The sequence below is a fragment of the Vespa crabro genome, chromosome 13, assembly GCF_910589235.1.
Source record: "Vespa crabro chromosome 13, iyVesCrab1.2, whole genome shotgun sequence".
In the NCBI taxonomy this organism is placed as follows: domain Eukaryota; kingdom Metazoa; phylum Arthropoda; class Insecta; order Hymenoptera; family Vespidae; genus Vespa; species Vespa crabro.
This window is the reverse complement of record NC_060967.1, coordinates 3866096-3885187: the sequence shown is the minus strand read 5'-3', so window position 1 is coordinate 3885187 and position 19092 is coordinate 3866096. Positions and strand designations below refer to the sequence as shown.

At 31.9% G+C, this 19092-nt stretch overlaps 3 protein-coding genes across 3 annotated transcripts; 1 reads left to right on the top strand and 2 right to left on the bottom strand.

Moving 5' to 3' along the window:
• Nucleotides 1-104: 104 nt before the first annotated feature.
• LOC124428744 lies at nt 105-7660 on the bottom strand. Its single transcript, XM_046973175.1, has 15 exons — nt 7423-7660; nt 6712-7213; nt 6268-6569; nt 5883-6187; nt 5026-5718; nt 4684-4938; nt 4200-4524; nt 3206-4042; nt 2479-2997; nt 2209-2420; nt 1981-2119; nt 1587-1864; nt 653-1384; nt 428-581; nt 105-357 (listed from the first exon to the last, which is right to left on the bottom strand). The coding sequence occupies exons 1-15, from the start codon at nt 7628-7630 to the stop codon at nt 161-163; spliced, it is 5658 nt and encodes a 1885-aa protein (XP_046829131.1). The 5' UTR covers nt 7631-7660; the 3' UTR covers nt 105-160.
• Nucleotides 7661-7874: 214 nt separating this feature from the next.
• LOC124428597 lies at nt 7875-11725 on the bottom strand. Its single transcript, XM_046972840.1, has 3 exons — nt 11601-11725; nt 8671-10615; nt 7875-8470 (listed from the first exon to the last, which is right to left on the bottom strand). The coding sequence occupies exons 1-3, from the start codon at nt 11601-11603 to the stop codon at nt 8124-8126; spliced, it is 2295 nt and encodes a 764-aa protein (XP_046828796.1). The 5' UTR covers nt 11604-11725; the 3' UTR covers nt 7875-8123.
• An 843-nt stretch (nt 11726-12568) lies between these two features.
• LOC124428628 (organic solute transporter alpha-like protein 3) lies at nt 12569-16910 on the top strand. Its single transcript, XM_046972883.1, has 6 exons — nt 12569-12815; nt 14536-14731; nt 15144-15375; nt 15434-15590; nt 15756-15896; nt 16333-16910. The coding sequence occupies exons 1-6, from the start codon at nt 12740-12742 to the stop codon at nt 16527-16529; spliced, it is 999 nt and encodes a 332-aa protein (XP_046828839.1). The 5' UTR covers nt 12569-12739; the 3' UTR covers nt 16530-16910.
• Nucleotides 16911-19092: the final 2182 nt, after the last annotated feature.

Below are 19092 nucleotides of genomic sequence, written 5' to 3'. Positions count from 1 at the left end.
AAAGGTTAAAGATTATAATTTATATCTTGAAAAGATTTTCAAAAATATATTATAGTAATAGTGTTTTTGAAAATTAATATAACTTAATTATATTTAATATAACATTAACTTTATATTTAACAATAAATATTTGAATATATAAATATGATCATATTGATATTCAAGGTATAGGACATGATAATTTAGGGATATCCAATCTCTCTCCGTGCATTTTAGCTTCCAATATCGTTAATCGATTTTTATTAATTATCGCTAAGCAATGTTTCTTCGCCATGTTACTATACTTTCGTATTTTTAAATTTGAAATCTTCTCAGCTTGAATTTTAATATTATCTCGATAAACGAATCCTTGGATACCTGCAATCCAAATGATTTATCATTTTAACAACATTACAAATTATTCTATTTTATTTTATCGTCAAATTACCTTTATATTCATAGATTTTAAGGCTTCTATTATTTTCAATAAAAATTAATAATGTCTCGACTAATCCTTCGAAATTAATTATTGAAAACGATATTGGATCGTTTGTTGGTATAATTTGTAGAATTTTCATTTGATTAAAATCATTATCGGTGATCTAAACGATCACAGATTTTTATTAACATTGAATATTATATTTTTATTCGATTTTTTTCTTTTTATACTTACGAATATGTGATCCTTAGTAATATTTTGATCATAATGAAGAAACTCTTCTCTTTCAATAATTCCTACCTTGATGGCAAAAATTTGCTTCGATGCCATGCTATTGTTTGAAAACGTATAATTCGTAAGATCTTTATCGAGCTCATAGATAGTATATCGATTATTTAATAATATTCTATCGGTATTAGAAACAAATTTCAATTGTTGATCTTCGTCGGTGGAAACATAATAATTCGGATCAGATTGAAATGATTCGTTTTTATATAATTGTTGGATAGTTCGACTTTCTAAACGATCTACGAACAACAGTAAAAATGTATCGTTGTTTAATTTTTTTGCGTCTTTGACATTGTCAAACTGATAAATGTGAACGAATCTGTCGTTATCGAGTTTCCATAAATTCGTCGAATTTTTTCCACATTTTTGTTTTCCCATAACAAGAAAGTATAACGAATTGTTATGATTCAAAGTTATCCAATTTTCGATCTGTCCAAAATCAGGGATACTCGCTATTGATTTAAATTTTCTTCCTGTAAATTGAAAAACATCCAAGTGACAAGTTTCATAACTTATTAGAAGTATATCAAGATCTTCTATCTCGAAATAATGGACGCTTAATATACGGCGTTCCACATCGATTACTTGCAAGTATTCAAAAGCATTGAATTTGTAAATTTGACTTTTTGCATAATTCTGCAGGTTTAGCGCATTTTTGCATAAATCAGGCAAGTTTGTCTGCAAAAGAAGGAAGATAAAAAAAAATTATTAGTTGACTGAACAAATCTTTGTTCGTTGTAACTTTTTCTTTCTTCTTTCATCATGTATATATATATATATATATATATATATATATATATATATATATATATATACATATATATTTATAATATATATATATATATAAAATATATATATAAATTTTTTTTTATTCGCGTACTGTCAATTCTATTAGAGATGCTTTCGTTGCTATACAATTTTGTATCAACAAATTGGCTAATTTAGTCGAATTGAATCCATTTAAGTGTCCTCCGTTTTTAACACTTTCTTTCAAATAAACATTTCCATGTATTTTCCATTTTCCAGAGACCAATTGTTCCGTCAGATAATTCGTAGTGACTGCAGTTGCACGCCAACCAATTAGATCTATTTCATTCAAACGTCCTAAGACTCTTAAAGATCCGTTTAGGATCACTGGTTTTTCAAACTCGAAGTTTCCTAGAAAAAGAGGAGAGAGAGAGAGAAAAGAAGAACAAGTTTTGTTAGAATATTTTGTCTCCTCTATGATTATAGAATCTACTTGTCATAAAATAATTCATAATTCATAAATATACCAATTATAGTATCGTTGGTATTTAAAAGTAGAATCTGTTTTGGATTGACACGATTCATGAGACGAGGATTAAAATCATGACGCATAAGAACTTTGCCAAGAAATGTTAGATTTCCAGTAATATTTTGATCACCAATTTTCTATATGAATAATATTTACGATTATTTATTCCACACGTGCATCGTATGTTTACTTTATGATAATTCATAAATAAGAAATAAGTAGTTACCATAAAAGTATCCGTGTAAATTTCATTCAAGTTGTGTCTGTTTATTGTCCTTTGAATATCAATTCTTTCGACGGTGATGTCGAAAGCTCTGACAAATTCATTCGATATTATCTGATCTGTAGCTAATGGTATTATCGAGCCCATGTCTATATTATTCCAAAATTCGACGTTTATATTAGAATTGAAGTTAATATTCGTGAACGTCATTGGAGCTAAAAGTAAATAATTATTATAAATTTATTTTTATTTATAAGATTTATTCCGTATTACCAGGAAAAAAGAAAGGCCGATCTAAATAAGCAACGATATCTTTCAAGTTGTCGATGTTGACGCCACCGATCGTTTTAACGTCCAAAGCTTCAAGGATCTCTAGATTCTTCTTAACGACAATATCTTCTTGAAAAATAACGCTGGAATTTAAAGTAAAAGGTTTGTCGATGAAAATTGCCTTTTCATAAAATTGTTTTAAATAGATATCGTTTAAAGCTTCCTCGATGATTAGAAACGATTCGTTGAACGTTAACGATCCTTGAAAATCTTTTGCTCCTGATAAAGTAACGTTATCTGCCTTTTTAAATACTACAGATTTGGCAAATTTGTCGAAATTTATTCCATCGATCGTTCCATTAGTTATGAGATTAATTATTTCAATCGAATTGACAAATCGAATATTTGAGTTTAGCTCAAACGTTTCTTTGTCTAATTTTCGAACTCTGTTTATCAAGTCACGGAAAGATACTTTATTTATCTTTCCTGTTGCATCGAAATTTTCAACAACATTAACGGTACCTGCAACGGAATATAGGGCATAGCAATAAGAGAGAGAGAGAGAGAGAGAGAGAGAGAGAGAGAGAGAGAGAGAGAGAGAGAAAGAAAGAGAGAGAGAGAGAGATTCAATATTACTATTTCATCTCAACATTTTAAAGTGACGTTCTTAAGATAATTTTCAATATTGTTCATTAGTGAAATGTATTGAAATTGTTTCGAGATATCTTACCATTTATAATAACAGGACCAGCTAGGTCTTGATCCTTGTACGGATCAAGAAGATTTTTAATATTGTGTCTATTAAATGATTTAATTTCAAGAAATTTGCAACTAATATTTTCAAATTCTTTCAAACCATTTACTATAATTTCTTCATCTGTTTTCAACACGGCATTCTTAATGAGTTTGGTAAAATTGAAATTGTTTATGAAACCATGAACAGTTAGGTTTTCTACGTATAGATCATTTTCAAATATCACTGTACCCATAGTTTCTGGATTATACATTTCATCCAACAATATTCCATTTATCGATGGTGTATAGATCATTCCTTTTATAGTGACAGATTCTAACGTTACGTTGCCATCGAAAATATTCCGATAGGATCTATTTAACCGGTCGATCAGATCATTCCACTGTTTCATCGACATTCCATTTAGACGTTTGATCTCGAGATCTTCGATCTCCAATCGATCGAACGTATAATTTCCGGTTAAATTTTGCATCGTCGATCTGGTTATGGCAAATTTTATAAAATTACTTAAATTAACATTGTTTATAAATTTTGGGCTGATTTCTCGAACATTTAATTTGTTTACTCTTAAATTATTAAAGGAAACGTTTTGTAAAGTTTGGTTCAATTTTTGGTTGAACGTATTACTGGTGATATTCTTGTTTAAAATATCGAACGATAGATCATCAACGAACAAAGTGTTTTCGAAAATTATGCTCTTATTTATGCAATTCGAATTTTCCTTCATATTTTCTTCAAGGATTTTTCTTATTTTTTTTGTAAATTCGTAAGTGACGTCATCGAAGGTTACGTTCTCTGATATTTCCTTTAAATCTGAGAATGAGAAAGAGAATTTAAATTAAAAAATAAACATAATTTTTATAATAAAGATCTAATTCTTAAAACTGATTCAGTTTGTGATTCGTATGATTTTGATTAAATGTACTCTTTATATTTTCTTCTGTTTTTTTTTATGCTTTTTAGTACCTACTTGAAAATACTTGATCGGTTGTCAAAGTTACAAATTCTTCGATGGCATGTCCATTAATCGTGTTAGATGCGACATAGATTGATCCATCGATCGCAACGTTGCCCATAAATGTTTTCGTTCCAACAATCTCGACTTTGGAATCATTTTTCGATAAAAGGTCGTCAAAATTTGACCAATATTTGCCATTTATCGAATCCTCCAAAAGAACATTTCCCAAGACGGTTAAGTTATAAAAAATAACGTTCGAAGATATGCTTTGAGTCTCGTTGATTAATGGTTCTTGTTCGAGTCGAGATACATCAAATCCACTTATTTTACCATTGATCTGTAAAGAATATAACAAATTAAATAAGAAATTAAAATATAGTGTAAAATTGTAGAGAAAATTAAACGAAATGAATACGATTTATTCCGATCGTGAGATTCTTTTTTTTTTTTCAACGAGTAATCAATGCAATTACGCGAAAAGTAAACGTTTATATACCATGAAAGGTCCAAGAACAGTTATGTTCCGAAAAGTGATTTCCTTCTCGAAAACATGATCGTTCTCGAGCGTAATGAACTCGTCTATACCGACATTGTTTATATTCAAAACTTGGGATAATCTTTCGACAGTAAGTCGATCAAAGTTTTTTATTCCGGTAATGTCGATAGGAACGGAGCCTTCTTCCGACACGTAATCGTAAGGATAACTTAGATTATTCAACGTCCTCACATTTACTTCAGCAGCTTCGACTTTCTGGAAGAAGAGATCAACGATATTATCAAGATTATTTATTTATTTTTTCACACAAATGCAAACATACGCGTGCATATATATACATACACCTTTAACTATAGTTTTTTCTGGTATAAAAGCCAATTTATTTTTCCAGACAACACGTTCCCAGTTGATATTATTTATCTTCGAGAAAGTCAAGTGTCCATCGATCGTTACGTCGTTGATCTTAGAAAAATCAATATTCGAATAATTAACTGTAGATCCTTCGAACATAATTCGTTCCATTGGTATACCATTGATCTTTCGAACGATCAAATTAGTCGCTTCGATATTGGAAAATGATTTTTCTCCGTCGATGACGTAATCGGATTGATTAGTTAGATAATTTTTTAATATTTTGGAGATCGGCAAATCATTAATCGAGTTTGTTGAAAATTGTTCGACGTAGAGATTTCCATTGATTTGTAGATCACCAGAAATATTTAAATCACCAGCTAGATCAATTTCCATTGAATTTAGATCGAATGTATTTTTTAGATCTAATTCTAAAGTTTGACATTTTTCTGTTAGATTGTTTAAAGATATCTTTAACCAAGTTGTATTCATTAATATGTCTTTGTATGTCAAATTTTTCGAACCGAAACTGATGGTATAAAATACGTCGTTTTCTATGGTTAAATTCGTTGTTATTATTTTTGATGCGTTGAATAATTTGATTTCCGTGTAATTAATGTGATCCATCAGATTGAATCTTTCGTCGATCTCGTCAATGATATTTTCTTGTTCATCTAATAGCTCCTAAAAAGGTTTGTGATTGATTTAAATAGGTATTCAAATGAAAGGATATATATAATAAATGAAATATTAACTTCTCTCATTTATTTTAATATTTTATTTAATATTTTATAATTATTTTAGTATTTCGTGCATAATATAATTGCATAGATTAATCATTAACGTACTTCTAATAACGCTTTTGCTTTTACTATTCCTGCAATTTTATCTTCTATAGGGCTAGGAAGTTGACTTAATTTCGTATCGATTTTGACAAATCGATTTCCAGATACAAATCCATATCTAGGAATACTCGTTACCGTCGATAGATCAAAATTATTAAGAAGAAAATTGGGTAAGGATATTTTTTGAAATCGATCACCCTGCCAAGCCAAAGCATAGACCGTGGAATTTTTTAATTGTATTAATAACAATGATTCGTCTCTATAACTTTCAATACGAACGTCCACGATCCAGGCAATCTCTGGAAAAGCTAAATTCATTTTGTCGCTTAAACATTTTCAATGATCTCTTACCTTTTAGACGCGAAATAATAAGAAATAAAATGTTTACCGTTAAAAAAATCTTCAGTCTCGGAATTATATTGAAATTCATTATCCAAAAAATGAAATAATGCAGATTCTCGTCCAGACGTAGCTAAATATTGCATGTGACCGCTCTCGAAACAAACGAAATTATTCAAATCGTTTGATTTAATTGTTTGCCAAAATTCGAACGTTCCATGAACGTAATCGTTCCCTTTGTGTTCGTAAAGTAAAACTTCATTTATACCATTAAGAGCAAGTATAATGTGCTCGTATATTTTACATATTTGCATATCGAGTATCGAGGAAACTTGTATCCTTTGACTGAACCTTTTAAAAATGTTTTGACATTTTTATTATCGATTAATTTTTTGTCCTCCCTTTAAATTGCTCCAATTAATGTATTTTACGTGAAAGAAATGTGTTTAAATTAGAAAAATATTATATATTATTATATGCATAATATAATTACCATAATTTATAATCTTTTTTGACAAAATCAAGATTGAAACTATATATGTCAATTAACGAGACTGGTGTCCCATAATTGTTTCCATTAAATAGCAATAATAATTTATTTTGACCCCCGTATTTAACAAATTTTATCTCTTTCGTTGGTTGTTGTATATTCAAGACCAAAATTAAATCTAAATGTTGCTTAAAAATTCGATACCATCGTAAACTCGTAACGCCATTATTTTCAACGCACATAATAACAACAATATCATTTTCTTCGTGTAATCTCGTAGCTTCTACATTGATCAATGTAAACGTCAACACACGAGCGTCTATATCGAATTTGTCGAAAAGTCTCGTTGTTGCGTTCTTTTTCATATCGAAGGTATACAACAAAAAAATTGTTTCTTCGGAACAAGCTAAATAATTCATTCCATTATTTTCAAGTGCTATCCAATTATATTCATTCCTTGGTAATCTTGAATCCTCTTCGATCGAAATATTAGTTACTATGACTTCTAAACCGATTTGAGAAAACCAATAATAATATGATAATTATATGTATCATTTTAATTGCGTAAAAATTATCAAAAGCTTGTATAGGATCAATTTGATAATTCAAGAGATATCAACAAATGAAAATTGTACGTATAATGTAAATTAATTTTATAATGTTAATTTTCATAATTTTTTTTTTCTATATAATATATATATATATGTAAATTACCTTCTCGATTCCCAGCATTCGTTCCAAATTCATATTCCTGCCAAATCGGAATACTTTCCATAGAATCTAGCGAGCGACGTTGCAAAGATTTGACATTAGTATTTAACACTTTGTTTACTTTTTCCAACATCTCTTTGATGTTTTGACATTTTATCGTTTCTAATCGAAGAAAAAGAAAGATAAGAACTACTAACGACGAACAATGCATGTTAACGAATAACTGAATATATATCTTCCTTCGATCTCTCCTTCGAATTTCATTTCTTTCTTCTGAACTCGACTCGAATGACTCATAATATTTAGAGATTAATAAATCCCTTTATTATTATACCAGGTTGATTGACAAATAAGTAAGGAGTTAATTATAATAATAACGTATTTCATTAATATCATTTTAATACTTATTCAACATTAATAATAATAATGATGATGATGATGACAATAATGACAATTTATAAAATTAAAAAACCATGATAATCTTAAGATACGTAGCGTTAATTTAACATAAACTTGGGCGTTATATATACGAGGCGTATAAATATGATAAAATAATTTCTTATATACAGTATTACATAATAAAATAGTTATTAACAATCATCGTGTATAATAAATAGAAGAGATACTTTCTAAGCAAGTGCCATATAACGTGTCCATTTCGCTCGTGTTATATAACGCTTTCTCTGTCGCTCTCTCGCTCATATTCAAGGTACAGTTACCGGCAAAAACCTTGACCTGTCGCCAACTTTTGGTTGAAATCTTAAATCGATCTTCTCGCTACCATCCTCGCCAACTTCGAGAAATGTGTTCCAATCTACTAAAAAGTATAAACCATTCTTTCTTTTGGTTGGTAAAACAGGATCTGGTGCTCGTGTACTTCCACCAAATGAACTTTCTAAATCTAATAAATTCCTATTGGTTGTGGTCGACGTTGTCGTCGTGGATGTTGGTTCCGATTTCGTTTTTGCCGTTTCCGTTGCTGTATTCGATTCGACGGGAGCTTTTACAGAATCCGATGTCGTAGTCGGTTCTTCCGTCGTTTCTGTCGATTCTAATGGAAAAATGATTAGATCGTTTATTAGAAATGCGCATGCAGTGCAAACTACGTTCGAATTGGATTTTTCTTTTTAGAGAAATTTTAATTATTTGTCAATTTTTTTCCTTTTTCTTTGCCCTTTCCCCCACCTAAATCATTAGATAGTTTGCACATCATGCTATTAAAAGATAATCGATTGAAGATATATCAATTACCAGTTTCTGAGATCGTACTCGATTCGGTAGAATTCTCTGCACTCGTCGAACTTTTAGTATCCTCTTCCTGTCTCTTCACTTCATTTTTAAGATCTTCGTTATAGACCCTAATAATTTCTTCTAAACTCAAAGGATCTGGACCACTGGACAAAGTCTTTGTATTCTTCAATAAATCTGTAGCAGCTTTTTGAAAATCCTTAACATCAGCTTTACCTTGTTGAACCAATTTAACCGTATCTAAAAGTTCATTGATCTTTGATCTTTGATTCTCATCCTTAAAAGTCGTTTCGTGCGGCTTGAAAACGTGATATTTGGATTTGCTCTCTTCCAAAGTATAATTAATTGAATTTTTGCTATTCCTACGAGAATTCGAGATCAATCCAATATTTTCTAATATCGTCCTCATGTTAACGGGAACAACTTCGATCACCGATGGAACCTCCGTTTTCATAGCCTTGAATTGCCTTTTATGACCAAGTCCAAATCTCGCGAAAAATTCTCTCATCTCTTCATCTTCTACACCAGACGAAGTCGGCAAAGGCTTAAAACTTTTGTACACATTCGTAGGTACACGATCGGTTACGGTAATAGTTGCGTTAGGTCTTTGATCATTGGAACTTTGAAGGCCAAATTTTTGAAAGAGCAATCGCACATCGGGCGTTAAATTTTCCATACCTTTGTTCAAATCAAAATGACCAACCTCGAAAGTATTTTGATCTGCGATCGACGGGGAATCCGTATTAGATGTTGCTAGAGGGGATGTTGTATGGGAATAAACTATGCCATTTGCGTTAGGAATCTTTGATCGTTCGTATTGAACGTTGTAAATATTTTTATTTTCGTCGAAAAGATTTTCAATGTTTCTTTCATTGTCAGGACGCAAACCAATTGAAGCTAATAAATTCATAACCTGTTGTTTCATTGGTTCGGTCCAAGTTCTCTCGGTCGACGTACTACTCGTTGCTCCACGAAATCCACCAGAATTTAAGATCAACGTTGTATTTAATTTCGATGTTTGAGAATTTAATGAGAGCGGAGTTACAAATATCGTCGATGATTTTTCATCTTGTTGAATTTCGGGATATGTCGTGACCGTTTTACTGACCGACGGATTCTCGAGCTTTTCATTCGGAATATTTTGAGGCGGTGGGGCATGATAACGCCATTGATCTGAATAAAGAATATCTTGTTTGAATTTAGACGGAGTCAAATCGATCGTTAATTCCTCGGTAGTTGATTTCTCGTTGTCGTTCTTTTTATCAAGAACCTGATTGATATCTTGAACCTGATAATTGTCTACGGTAGTAACGGTGGTGGTAGGAAAAAAAATATCATCATCGATCGTTGTCGTTTCTTGATTGGTGTAACGATTATTTTCCAATTTCTCCAAGTTGAAACTAAATCTGATCGGCGCTAATCCAGGAGTTAGAGTCTCCTTTAATAACGATTCTTTAGGTCGTACCTCCGAATAAATTTCTCGATGATTTTTGTATCGATTTTTTTCTACGAAATTGTCGATCGATTCCGACGATCCACTATTTTCTTTCGATCGATCGTTGTTGAAAACCATTTCAAGACGTTCACCACTGGTTGAGTCCGATATCATTTGGACTATCGGCGGTTTTGTGTATAAATCTTTTAAATTTTCCGATGATTCTCTTGCTTTGTACGGCAAAACGATCATTAGAGCTCTCTGATACATTTTCCGTCCTTTTTCGATCTTATCTTTATTCCCATACGCTTCTAAATCCTTCGACGTGATATTGTATAAAATCTCTACGATATCGCTTCGAGATAATCGAGGCAAACTTGGATTTTCATTGATCAATCTTTCAACTTCGTTGATCGTTCGATTGATCGAATCTTCCACTTGGAATATCGATGGAAGTTCCATCGATTCGACATGATTTAGACCAAAAAATAAGAGTACGTAGAAAATAGGGATCTGAAAAGTAATTTTGTTTAATTAATGTACTATAGATCAAATTGAACGATTACGTTTAATTCCGACGATCGGTAGATGTGTCAGCATCTTTTCCTTACTCATACGACGACTGAAATGTGTGAAACGCGTCTTGTCCTTGAAATAAATAATTGCCAAATCGATGTTTCTACTATTATTATTATTAGAGTTACATGATCAATTTTTAGGTGCATTATTTTCCATATTCATAGACATCTCTCGCAAAATATCCTTGGACTGAACTAACCGATCGAGAAAGTACTGTTAGTCGATCTAGCGCGCGCACACCGTCTTTGATCCTTGTACTGACATAGATAATTATACGCGCGAGTCAACGACGATTTTTTCTTTTTCCTTTTTTTCCCTTTTGCACTAGATTATCGGTCCATGACGCGTATTTCTCTCTCTCTCTCTCTCTCACTTTCTCTCTCTCTCTCTCTCTCTCTTTCTCTCTCTCTCTGTGCGAGAGACATTTTCGAGATATTTACGAAATATTTCTTTTCATTCATTCACGTTGGTAATTCAGTTATATATCTTTCTTCGCTGCATGTTGAAACGTTTAATGTATATGGTCCGGTGGAATGAAAGAAAACTACGTTAAAATTAGATACGGAGAACGAGTCGGAAGATGAGGATTCTCGAAAACGAAAGTGAACTTTCATCCTCGACGATTTCAGCGGTTATTACGGTACGCGACTGTTTCATTTCGGTGAGTCTTTTTCTTTATAAATATAAAATATCTATCGATCGTTTTTAAATCGATATTCTATCCTTATTAATATCTATAGTGTATATTAATTATTCGAAATAATGTATTGGAAACTTTTTAAGATTATTACGAATAAAAATAAAGGAATATTGTTTGAGATGAGACGAGAAAAAGAAAAGAAAAGAAACATGAGAATTTTCTAGGAAAACCTTCGTGAGATCGATAAGAAAAGTATGGAAAGGAAAAAGAAAAACTTACCATTGCTAGGAGCGATCGATCGCAAAAGCAATCGTGAACTGTCCGTACGACTTAAGAACCTACTTTCAAACTCTCTCTCTTCTTACTTTGCCACTTGATTCTCTCTTCGCTCGTCCTATCGTTGCACTCACGCACGTTCGACTGTCGTCCGAGCTTCCTTTCCACCTGTCTCATACTCGATCGGCGATCGCTATCTATCCATCTCCTCTTCTTTCTTGTTTAGGCATTGCAACGTGACATAAAAGACGAACCGTCATCAAAGTTTTCTTTAAGGAAACGTTTCTCCGCTAATTCTTGATATTATTCTCATCTTGAAAGTGAATATCTCTCGAAAGGGACATCGCTTTCTTCAGACGGTTTTTCTTTACATTTTCACATAATTTACCTTTCATGAAATACATATTATTTTCAATCGTTCGTGCTGCATATATTATTTATTTAATCGTTTATAAATAATTGATCTGTTTGATATAAAAAAACATTTACGATATATAAAGAAAGAATCTTTTTATATTCAAATAGATATTAATCTGCATTAATCTGCATTATCGATCACAGATGTTCTCTTTATCTGTCTATTTTCCTACTATCGGTAAGTCAGTATCGAATAATCGACGGAGTGATAATAATCATTTAATTATAAAATCTTTTTCTTTTGATCCTTTTAATAATATAAAATGTATAATATAGTTGGTTGATAAAAAATAAACAATTATACGCATTATTATATTATTATATTTATTGATCGATGAATATGCGGAATGGTCATCATTAACATTAAATATCTTATTAAAAAAGTATCTATCTCAACTGTCAATGAGAATTATATCGCAAAGTCTAAACGCGTGTTAAAGAAAAATTAAAGCGTCATAAGTGAAAATATTTCAAGATAAGTCGTTGCAACATCGCTACTTAGTGGTGGTAAAAGTGGGGAGTCACTCTCACCGTTAGTGATCGTGTCCCGGTCCGACCGACTAGCCTTTTCGATCTTACCAGACGCGAGTTTGCTTTGTTGAGTTTGTCGAACTTTCCATGTCGAAGATCCATACAGGGTTTGAAAAAATTTAAACAGTTTTCAAATATTAGCTATCGTTCCTGATTAATTTCTATAGTAGAGGATCAATTGATCGAATTATACGATGGAAATTTTTGAGAATCGTTCGAACTTTGATTGCGATCTCGATTATGTGCCCTCTGCGATCGAGCATGTAGAAAGTAAGTTTCTTTTCTATTTTTATAACTCCTTAGTCTAACTCTCCGACTCTTCCTCTTTATTTCTTTTTCGATAAAATGAATGAACGTTATACGAGTAAAATTAATATGAAAAATCTCAATTTAAGAATTATTGAGATTTAGAAGAATGAATTATTCAACGGAATAATGTCATTCCTATTTTCAATTGTAATTTTCTTTTATTCGGATCAAGAATTTACGATATGAAATGAACGATATTTCGCTTCGTCGTTACGTCTGAGTTGTGTATGGCTAAAAAGTTGTATCTATAAATCATTTTTACTTAATAACGTAAATAATCTACATTTGATAATCTTCCAAAAGTACTACGAAAATTCGATTGCAAATACCACTGTGCTTATGAAACGATATCTATCGATTCTAAACGTAAATAGACTGAAAAAAGATACATAAATTAAATTATATGAAGCATTATTATCGATTCAAGAAAAAATATATACTTTATTATCTTAATACAACGTTACTTTTTACAATATAACATTTTTACCGCGTTCGACTTAAGTCGAGAAAACATTTTATTCCATTCGATGTATGGAAAGTTCATAATCATTGTTATCATATTACACATTTAAATACAGCATTGACACAATTATTGTCTCTTTTTCTTCTTCTTTTTTGTCTTATTTTTTTCTCATTTTTTCATTTTTTACATCTCCAATGGAAGGAGAGCGACACGCGCTTTGGTGAAAGTTCTGCTTCGAATTTATATTTAATTTTACACTTCGCATAAATGCACAATTATATACTTACGTATATATAAATTTTTTAAAAAGGAAGTATCCCCGACACAAAAACCTACACAATCCATGCGCAGAATGTTTAATTAAAAAGATGAAAAATCCCATAGTAGAAAAATTTATCCCGTAATAAAAAAATTTATTCTTGTCGGAGGATAAAATTACCGGGAGAAAAAATATAAATCACTTGTGTGTCTTACAAGAGATTGCGGATAAGATCTTTCACAACTTTTTCTTTTCTTCGTCATTAGTATTTATTCTTTACATAAATCGTTTCTGTTTCTTTTTCCGATAGTACATATCTCGTTTTTGTTCATTCGTTCTTCACTTTCTTTTTTTCGTTTCACGAGCTCTGCCATCTATTTGTAAAGCAAAAGAGCCAGAATTATCGAATCATTTGCTTTCACCAAATGATTTGGTCGAATTATCTTTGCGTATAGTGTTTTGAAATATATTTTCATTGATTTGATACGAAAGTTAAGATAATTTTCCAATGAAAATTCCGCAGTATTACAAAATTGTATATATCTATTTAAAATTAAACATATTATAGAAAAGAATAAGAAAATTATTCTAATGCATTTGAAAAGATGGTGCATTTGTGCGTACGTATATATATATATAATTTAAATTAATTTGTTGGAAATTTGTGATCATCGTTAATCGTACAAAAAAAATAGTAACCAGAAATGTAAAATAAAACGATATCGTCTATCGTAATCGTACTTTTCTACATTTTAATAATGTATCTCATCAATTACTTAAAAAAAATCTTACCTTATCGTTTTATCTATCTTCAATAGAAAACAATTATAAATTAGTTATATGATGATCTTCGCTAAATATATGTTAATCTTGAAAAACTTATTTATTTATTTTCTTTTCCTAAATACAATTATTTGCTGATTTAACAACCATTTGATATTTTACATTTTTTGTTTTAGGTTTAGGTACATTTGCAATTGTCCTGGTATGCATTGGAGCAATATTTTCAACTATGACGTTATACTTGGCCATAGATGCTACTTGCAACGTTCTTTCGCAAAAAGAAACGGGTCTTTACAAATCTAATGTCATTAGCATTTTATTGATATATCCGATAGCGAGTATTTGCAGTTTGATAGCGATAGCAATGCCAAGGTATAGACGATAATGTTTTATTAATGTATTCAATTAATTTATAATTGAGCGCTATTTTATTATAATTTATTATCTCCTCATTATAATATGTATTAAAAACTAACTGTCGATAGATGGACAAAGTGGCAGATAAAATAAATGTGTGCGTGAGTGAGAAAGCTCGAACTCTTTAAATGAAAAATTCTTGTTACTCGAGAGTCTATTTTATGATGACAGTCGCCTAAAAAAATCTCATTCGAAAAATCTTTTCGGTCGACCTTTCTCTCCAGCACGAGAATTGCGAGATGGAAAGGGAGAAAAGGGAAAAAAAGGAAATAGGGATGACGGCGGGACATTTGTCACATTATTCGTTTTCTCCGAGAGTAAAATTCATGAATTCTCTTTAACAGTTCTTTCTATTGTTCTATTTTAGGGCACAATTATTATCGGAGGCAGTCACTCAAGTTTTCTTGACAGTGTCTTTTTATCGTCTGTATCTTCTTCTTATCGACGTTGGTCGTCGAAAAATAACGAAAGCGCCCTTGTTGATGCTGAAAGTTGGCCCTTGCTGTTGCTGGCCATGCTTACCCTTTCCTAATCTCGATATGATAGATTCTCGTTTAACTTGGATTCGATTGATTATTCTTCAACTTCCTATTATACAGGTATATATTTGTGCGTCGTCTATCTTGTATTTCTTTTATCTTGGAAATTCTTTTTCAGGGTTTACTATACTTCATCATGCTGATTATGGCTTTGGATGAACAATATACATTACCAACGTACTCTGAATGGTTTCAACCATTCATAGTGATTAGTATACTATTTGCATTGTATGGTTTAACGATCACCACGAAAAGTCTACATGCCGTAGCTCCAGGTACATCCTTCTGTTATTCACGTATGCGTGTGTTTGTGCGTCGATGACGAAATTTGAGGAACGATTAGTCGACCACACGTGTGAAGACAGGAAGCAATTTTCAAATAGGGTAGAAAAGTGGTGTCCGATGTTAATGGAAATAAATGCTTTTTCTTTTTCCAACAGAAGCCAAACTGAATTTTAAAACTGCGGTGTCTCAGATGGTCTTGATGTTTTCCAAAGCCCAAGCTGGTATTATTAGGATTCTCACTTACACCGGCATCTTTCCTTGCAGGCCACCATTGTCACCGAAAATTTATTCCAATGGTAAATCTATTACATAATAACTATGTAGGCGATAGTCCATTGGAATGTGGACGAGAAAAAATGAACAGGCTAATGAAACTGATAGAGAACCGGGAAATCAAATGATCGATTAAGATATTGTATTGAGTTAGCCAATAAATAATGTCAGTATTTTTTATTGAAAATTTAATTGAAAATTCAGTTGAAAATTCTGATGATAATAATAAAGATAATATCAGACTTATCAGATAATATTATTATTTTACTATTTATATAATATCAGATTTTTCAGATAGTATTCTTTTACTATTTCAAAACTTTTTAACGTTAGTATATTTTCATATATAGTATACTTTCGTAACGTTAGTATATAGAAAGAAAACTGAGCTTGTTCGAATTAGTCGCGAATCTTTCGTTTCTGACAATCGCCACTTTCTCTGACTTGTCCTTATTTCAGTGACGCAAAATACCCTGATGCTAATCGAAATGCTGCTGCTCTGTGTTGCGGCGAGGTATCTTTATTATGTCGACCTGGAAGGAAAAAAAAATTCGTTGACAACAGATCGGCCAAAAGACAAGCTGCACAATATGACGAATAACAAGGACGTACCTGAACAAGTTTCAACAAAGATCGCTATTGTTTATAACTCTTGAATAATAAGAACAATCTTTCTATTACTTATTTGTTTCAAGAGTAATAGAGAGAGAGAGAGAGAGAGAGAGAGAGAGAGAGAGAGAGAGAGAGAGAGAGAGAGAGAGAGAAAGAGAGAGAGAGAGAGAGAGACTTTTTTATATCTTTTAATCACTGAATATGGAATTGGTGCAATTCTTCAATCGAATCTTACTTTGGAAACATTCTTACTTTAGTGTCGTTAGTATTTCTTCTACATAAAAATAGATGCACTTTTTTTATAGATTGTTAATAATTTTTACTAAGTAGTTGAATTTTTATTAAAAGACAAATAAGTGATCTTCTATAAAAAGAAATCTTATAGGCACGTTCCTATATGACAAAGTAAAGTATTTCTTACTTAGCAAAGCATATACTAGTGTTTATTAATCTTATCGAGATAATTTACAATTAGTACGAAACTTATAAAAAGAAAGAAAAATCCCCTAAAAGATGAATCGTATTTATTCCATTTTATACAATATTCCTTTTTATACTAGATACACATTTTTATAGTACTGATAAAAAAGAGAAGAAACAGAAAAAATGTGTGATACCGAACGATTAAAATAAAAAGCGACGATCTATAAATTATTATAGAATAATGCCTATATTATAATAATGAATAAGTCTTGGTAAAAAGCAAAGTTGTCCATTCAAAAAATAAAGGGAGAGAAAATGTTTATATTCTCCAGTACGAAGATTATCGCGAAATGAAAAAAGGAGTGAGTACTCGCAGCCAAATGTTTTTCGAGTTTTTTCTCGCAGACGAAAAGAAAGGATGGAGATACTTAAGTACTTGGTGACGGATGGTGAAATTCGAGAATATAACTTTGCATTATCAGTTGGAGAACTTTCGGGGTCTCGCGTCCTTGAAAGGAAAAAAGTCTGAACTCTGATGTATCTTGACGAAGGAGCCAGGAAATGGCGTATAAGATAAATGTAGAACTTCTGATAATGCAGCCACTTCTTTGGCCATTATCTCCGACATTACCTTCGAGCTCGACGATTGGATTTATTTTATTGCCGACGAAAGTTTATAAGAGAAAGAGAGACTCGACTTTTAGCGAGATTTTGTTTCTTTCTTTTCGTCGAATGCTCATCCTTATTTTAAAACTTTATAACCTTTGATATCATACGTTTTAAAGTGGCTTAATACATGAATATACGCATATTGTAAATAATCGTTTAATAGTAATATATCATAGTATAATATGAAGTATAATGATATATTATAATATGGATTAGAAATGTATATATAAAATATATTTAATATAGGTTATAATATAGTAATATAGTATTAGATAAGTCATAAATACATATATATATATATATATATATATAGATGACTGTCAAGAAATTATTTCGTATATTAAAATTAGAATCCAACTAAATATCGTATCTTTAAGCATGCCGCAAGGAAAGATTTGCCCGATAGGCATAGAGATCCTGAAAAAAGAAGATAAATAGATAGATAGATAGAGAGAGAGAGAGAGAGAGAGAGAGAGAGAGAGAGAGAGACAGAGAGAGAGAAAGAAAGAGACAAAGAATATATATGTGTATATAAATGATAGGAGAAAAGCATCGAATTCTTTTTTACCCAAAGTTCTTCGATTCTCCAAGCTCCAATAGAACGACAGAACACGGTAAACGTTTATCGTGAAGCATCTAAAAAGAGAGAAAGGAAGGAAAGAGAGAGGAGGGGGTTGGGGAAGGGCAGAGGACGTTACACGGCGGTCCTCAAGTATACCTTGTACCCCCTCATTTTTCGAGCGATTTGAAAGGACCACTACCTACCTACCTGCAGAGTCTGACCCACGAAAACTACAAAACGCGTTCTCCTCCTCTTCCTCCTCTATTTCTTCTTCTTTTTTCTTTTTCCATCTTTCTTTCAGCATCTTCCTCTGTCTCCCTCTCTCTCTCTCTCTCTCACTCTCTCTCTCTCTCACTCTCTCTCTCCCTCTCTCTCTCTCTCTTTTTCTCCCTCTCATTTCTCGTTCAGCAGCCGCGAACCCTCTTCTTTTTTCTGCTCCGTGATCACGATCGAGCTTTAGAGGCATAATAGATTTAACAGTTCCCTTCGTAGGATATTGGTTTAAAGGGGGTAAAGAAATTTCTTCTCCGGTTCGTTTCACCTTCTCTCTTCAACCTAGTTCCAAGTATCGCGGCTGGACCAAGTTGATTTTTCTTCGGAAATTTGTCGCCGCCGAAGGGGCCCTCCGTTTTACGACGTTCCTTTTTCAAGGATTCCTTGCAATCTCTCTCTCTCTCTCTCTCTCTCTCTCTTTCTCTCTCCTATCTCTCTCTCTTACTCTTGCTCTCTATCTCTTGAACCAAGCAATATGATAGATGCCGCTGTGGGCAATTTGAAGAATCACAGCATCGTAACTCCAAAATAACCGATTGATAATTCAGTGCGGGACTAATTAAGGCAGCAAGGGTCTTCAAATCTGTAGGCCAAATTGTTTCCTAACGTTGAGATTCCTTCTCTCTCGGGCTTACTGATCTCGAGACTAAATAACCTTGAGGGCCGAGACAGCTCGAAGA

What these genes read in the sequence shown, in the direction of transcription:
- LOC124428628 (XM_046972883.1), top strand. Translation starts at nt 12,740, where the DNA reads ATGGAAATTTTTGAGAATCGTTCGAACTTTGATTGCGATCTCGATTAT. An exon ending in ATAGCGATAGCAATGCCAAG is followed by an intron (nt 14,732 to 15,143) that starts GTATAGACGATA and finishes GTTCTATTTTAG; the next exon opens with GGCACAATTATTATCGGAGG. An exon ending in TCTACATGCCGTAGCTCCAG is followed by an intron (nt 15,591 to 15,755) that starts GTACATCCTTCT and finishes TTTTTCCAACAG; the next exon opens with AAGCCAAACTGAATTTTAAA.
- LOC124428744 (XM_046973175.1), bottom strand. Translation starts at nt 7,630, where the DNA reads ATGCATTGTTCGTCGTTAGTAGTTCTTATCTTTCTTTTTCTTCGATTA. An exon ending in GACTGAAGATTTTTTTAACG is followed by an intron (nt 6,188 to 6,267) that starts GTAAACATTTTA and finishes AAATGAATTTAG; the next exon opens with CTTTTCCAGAGATTGCCTGG. An exon ending in TTTACACGGATACTTTTATG is followed by an intron (nt 2,120 to 2,208) that starts GTAACTACTTAT and finishes TTATTCATATAG; the next exon opens with AAAATTGGTGATCAAAATAT.
- LOC124428597 (XM_046972840.1), bottom strand. An exon ending in GAGTACGATCTCAGAAACTG is followed by an intron (nt 8,471 to 8,670) that starts GTAATTGATATA and finishes TTTTTCCATTAG; the next exon opens with AATCGACAGAAACGACGGAA.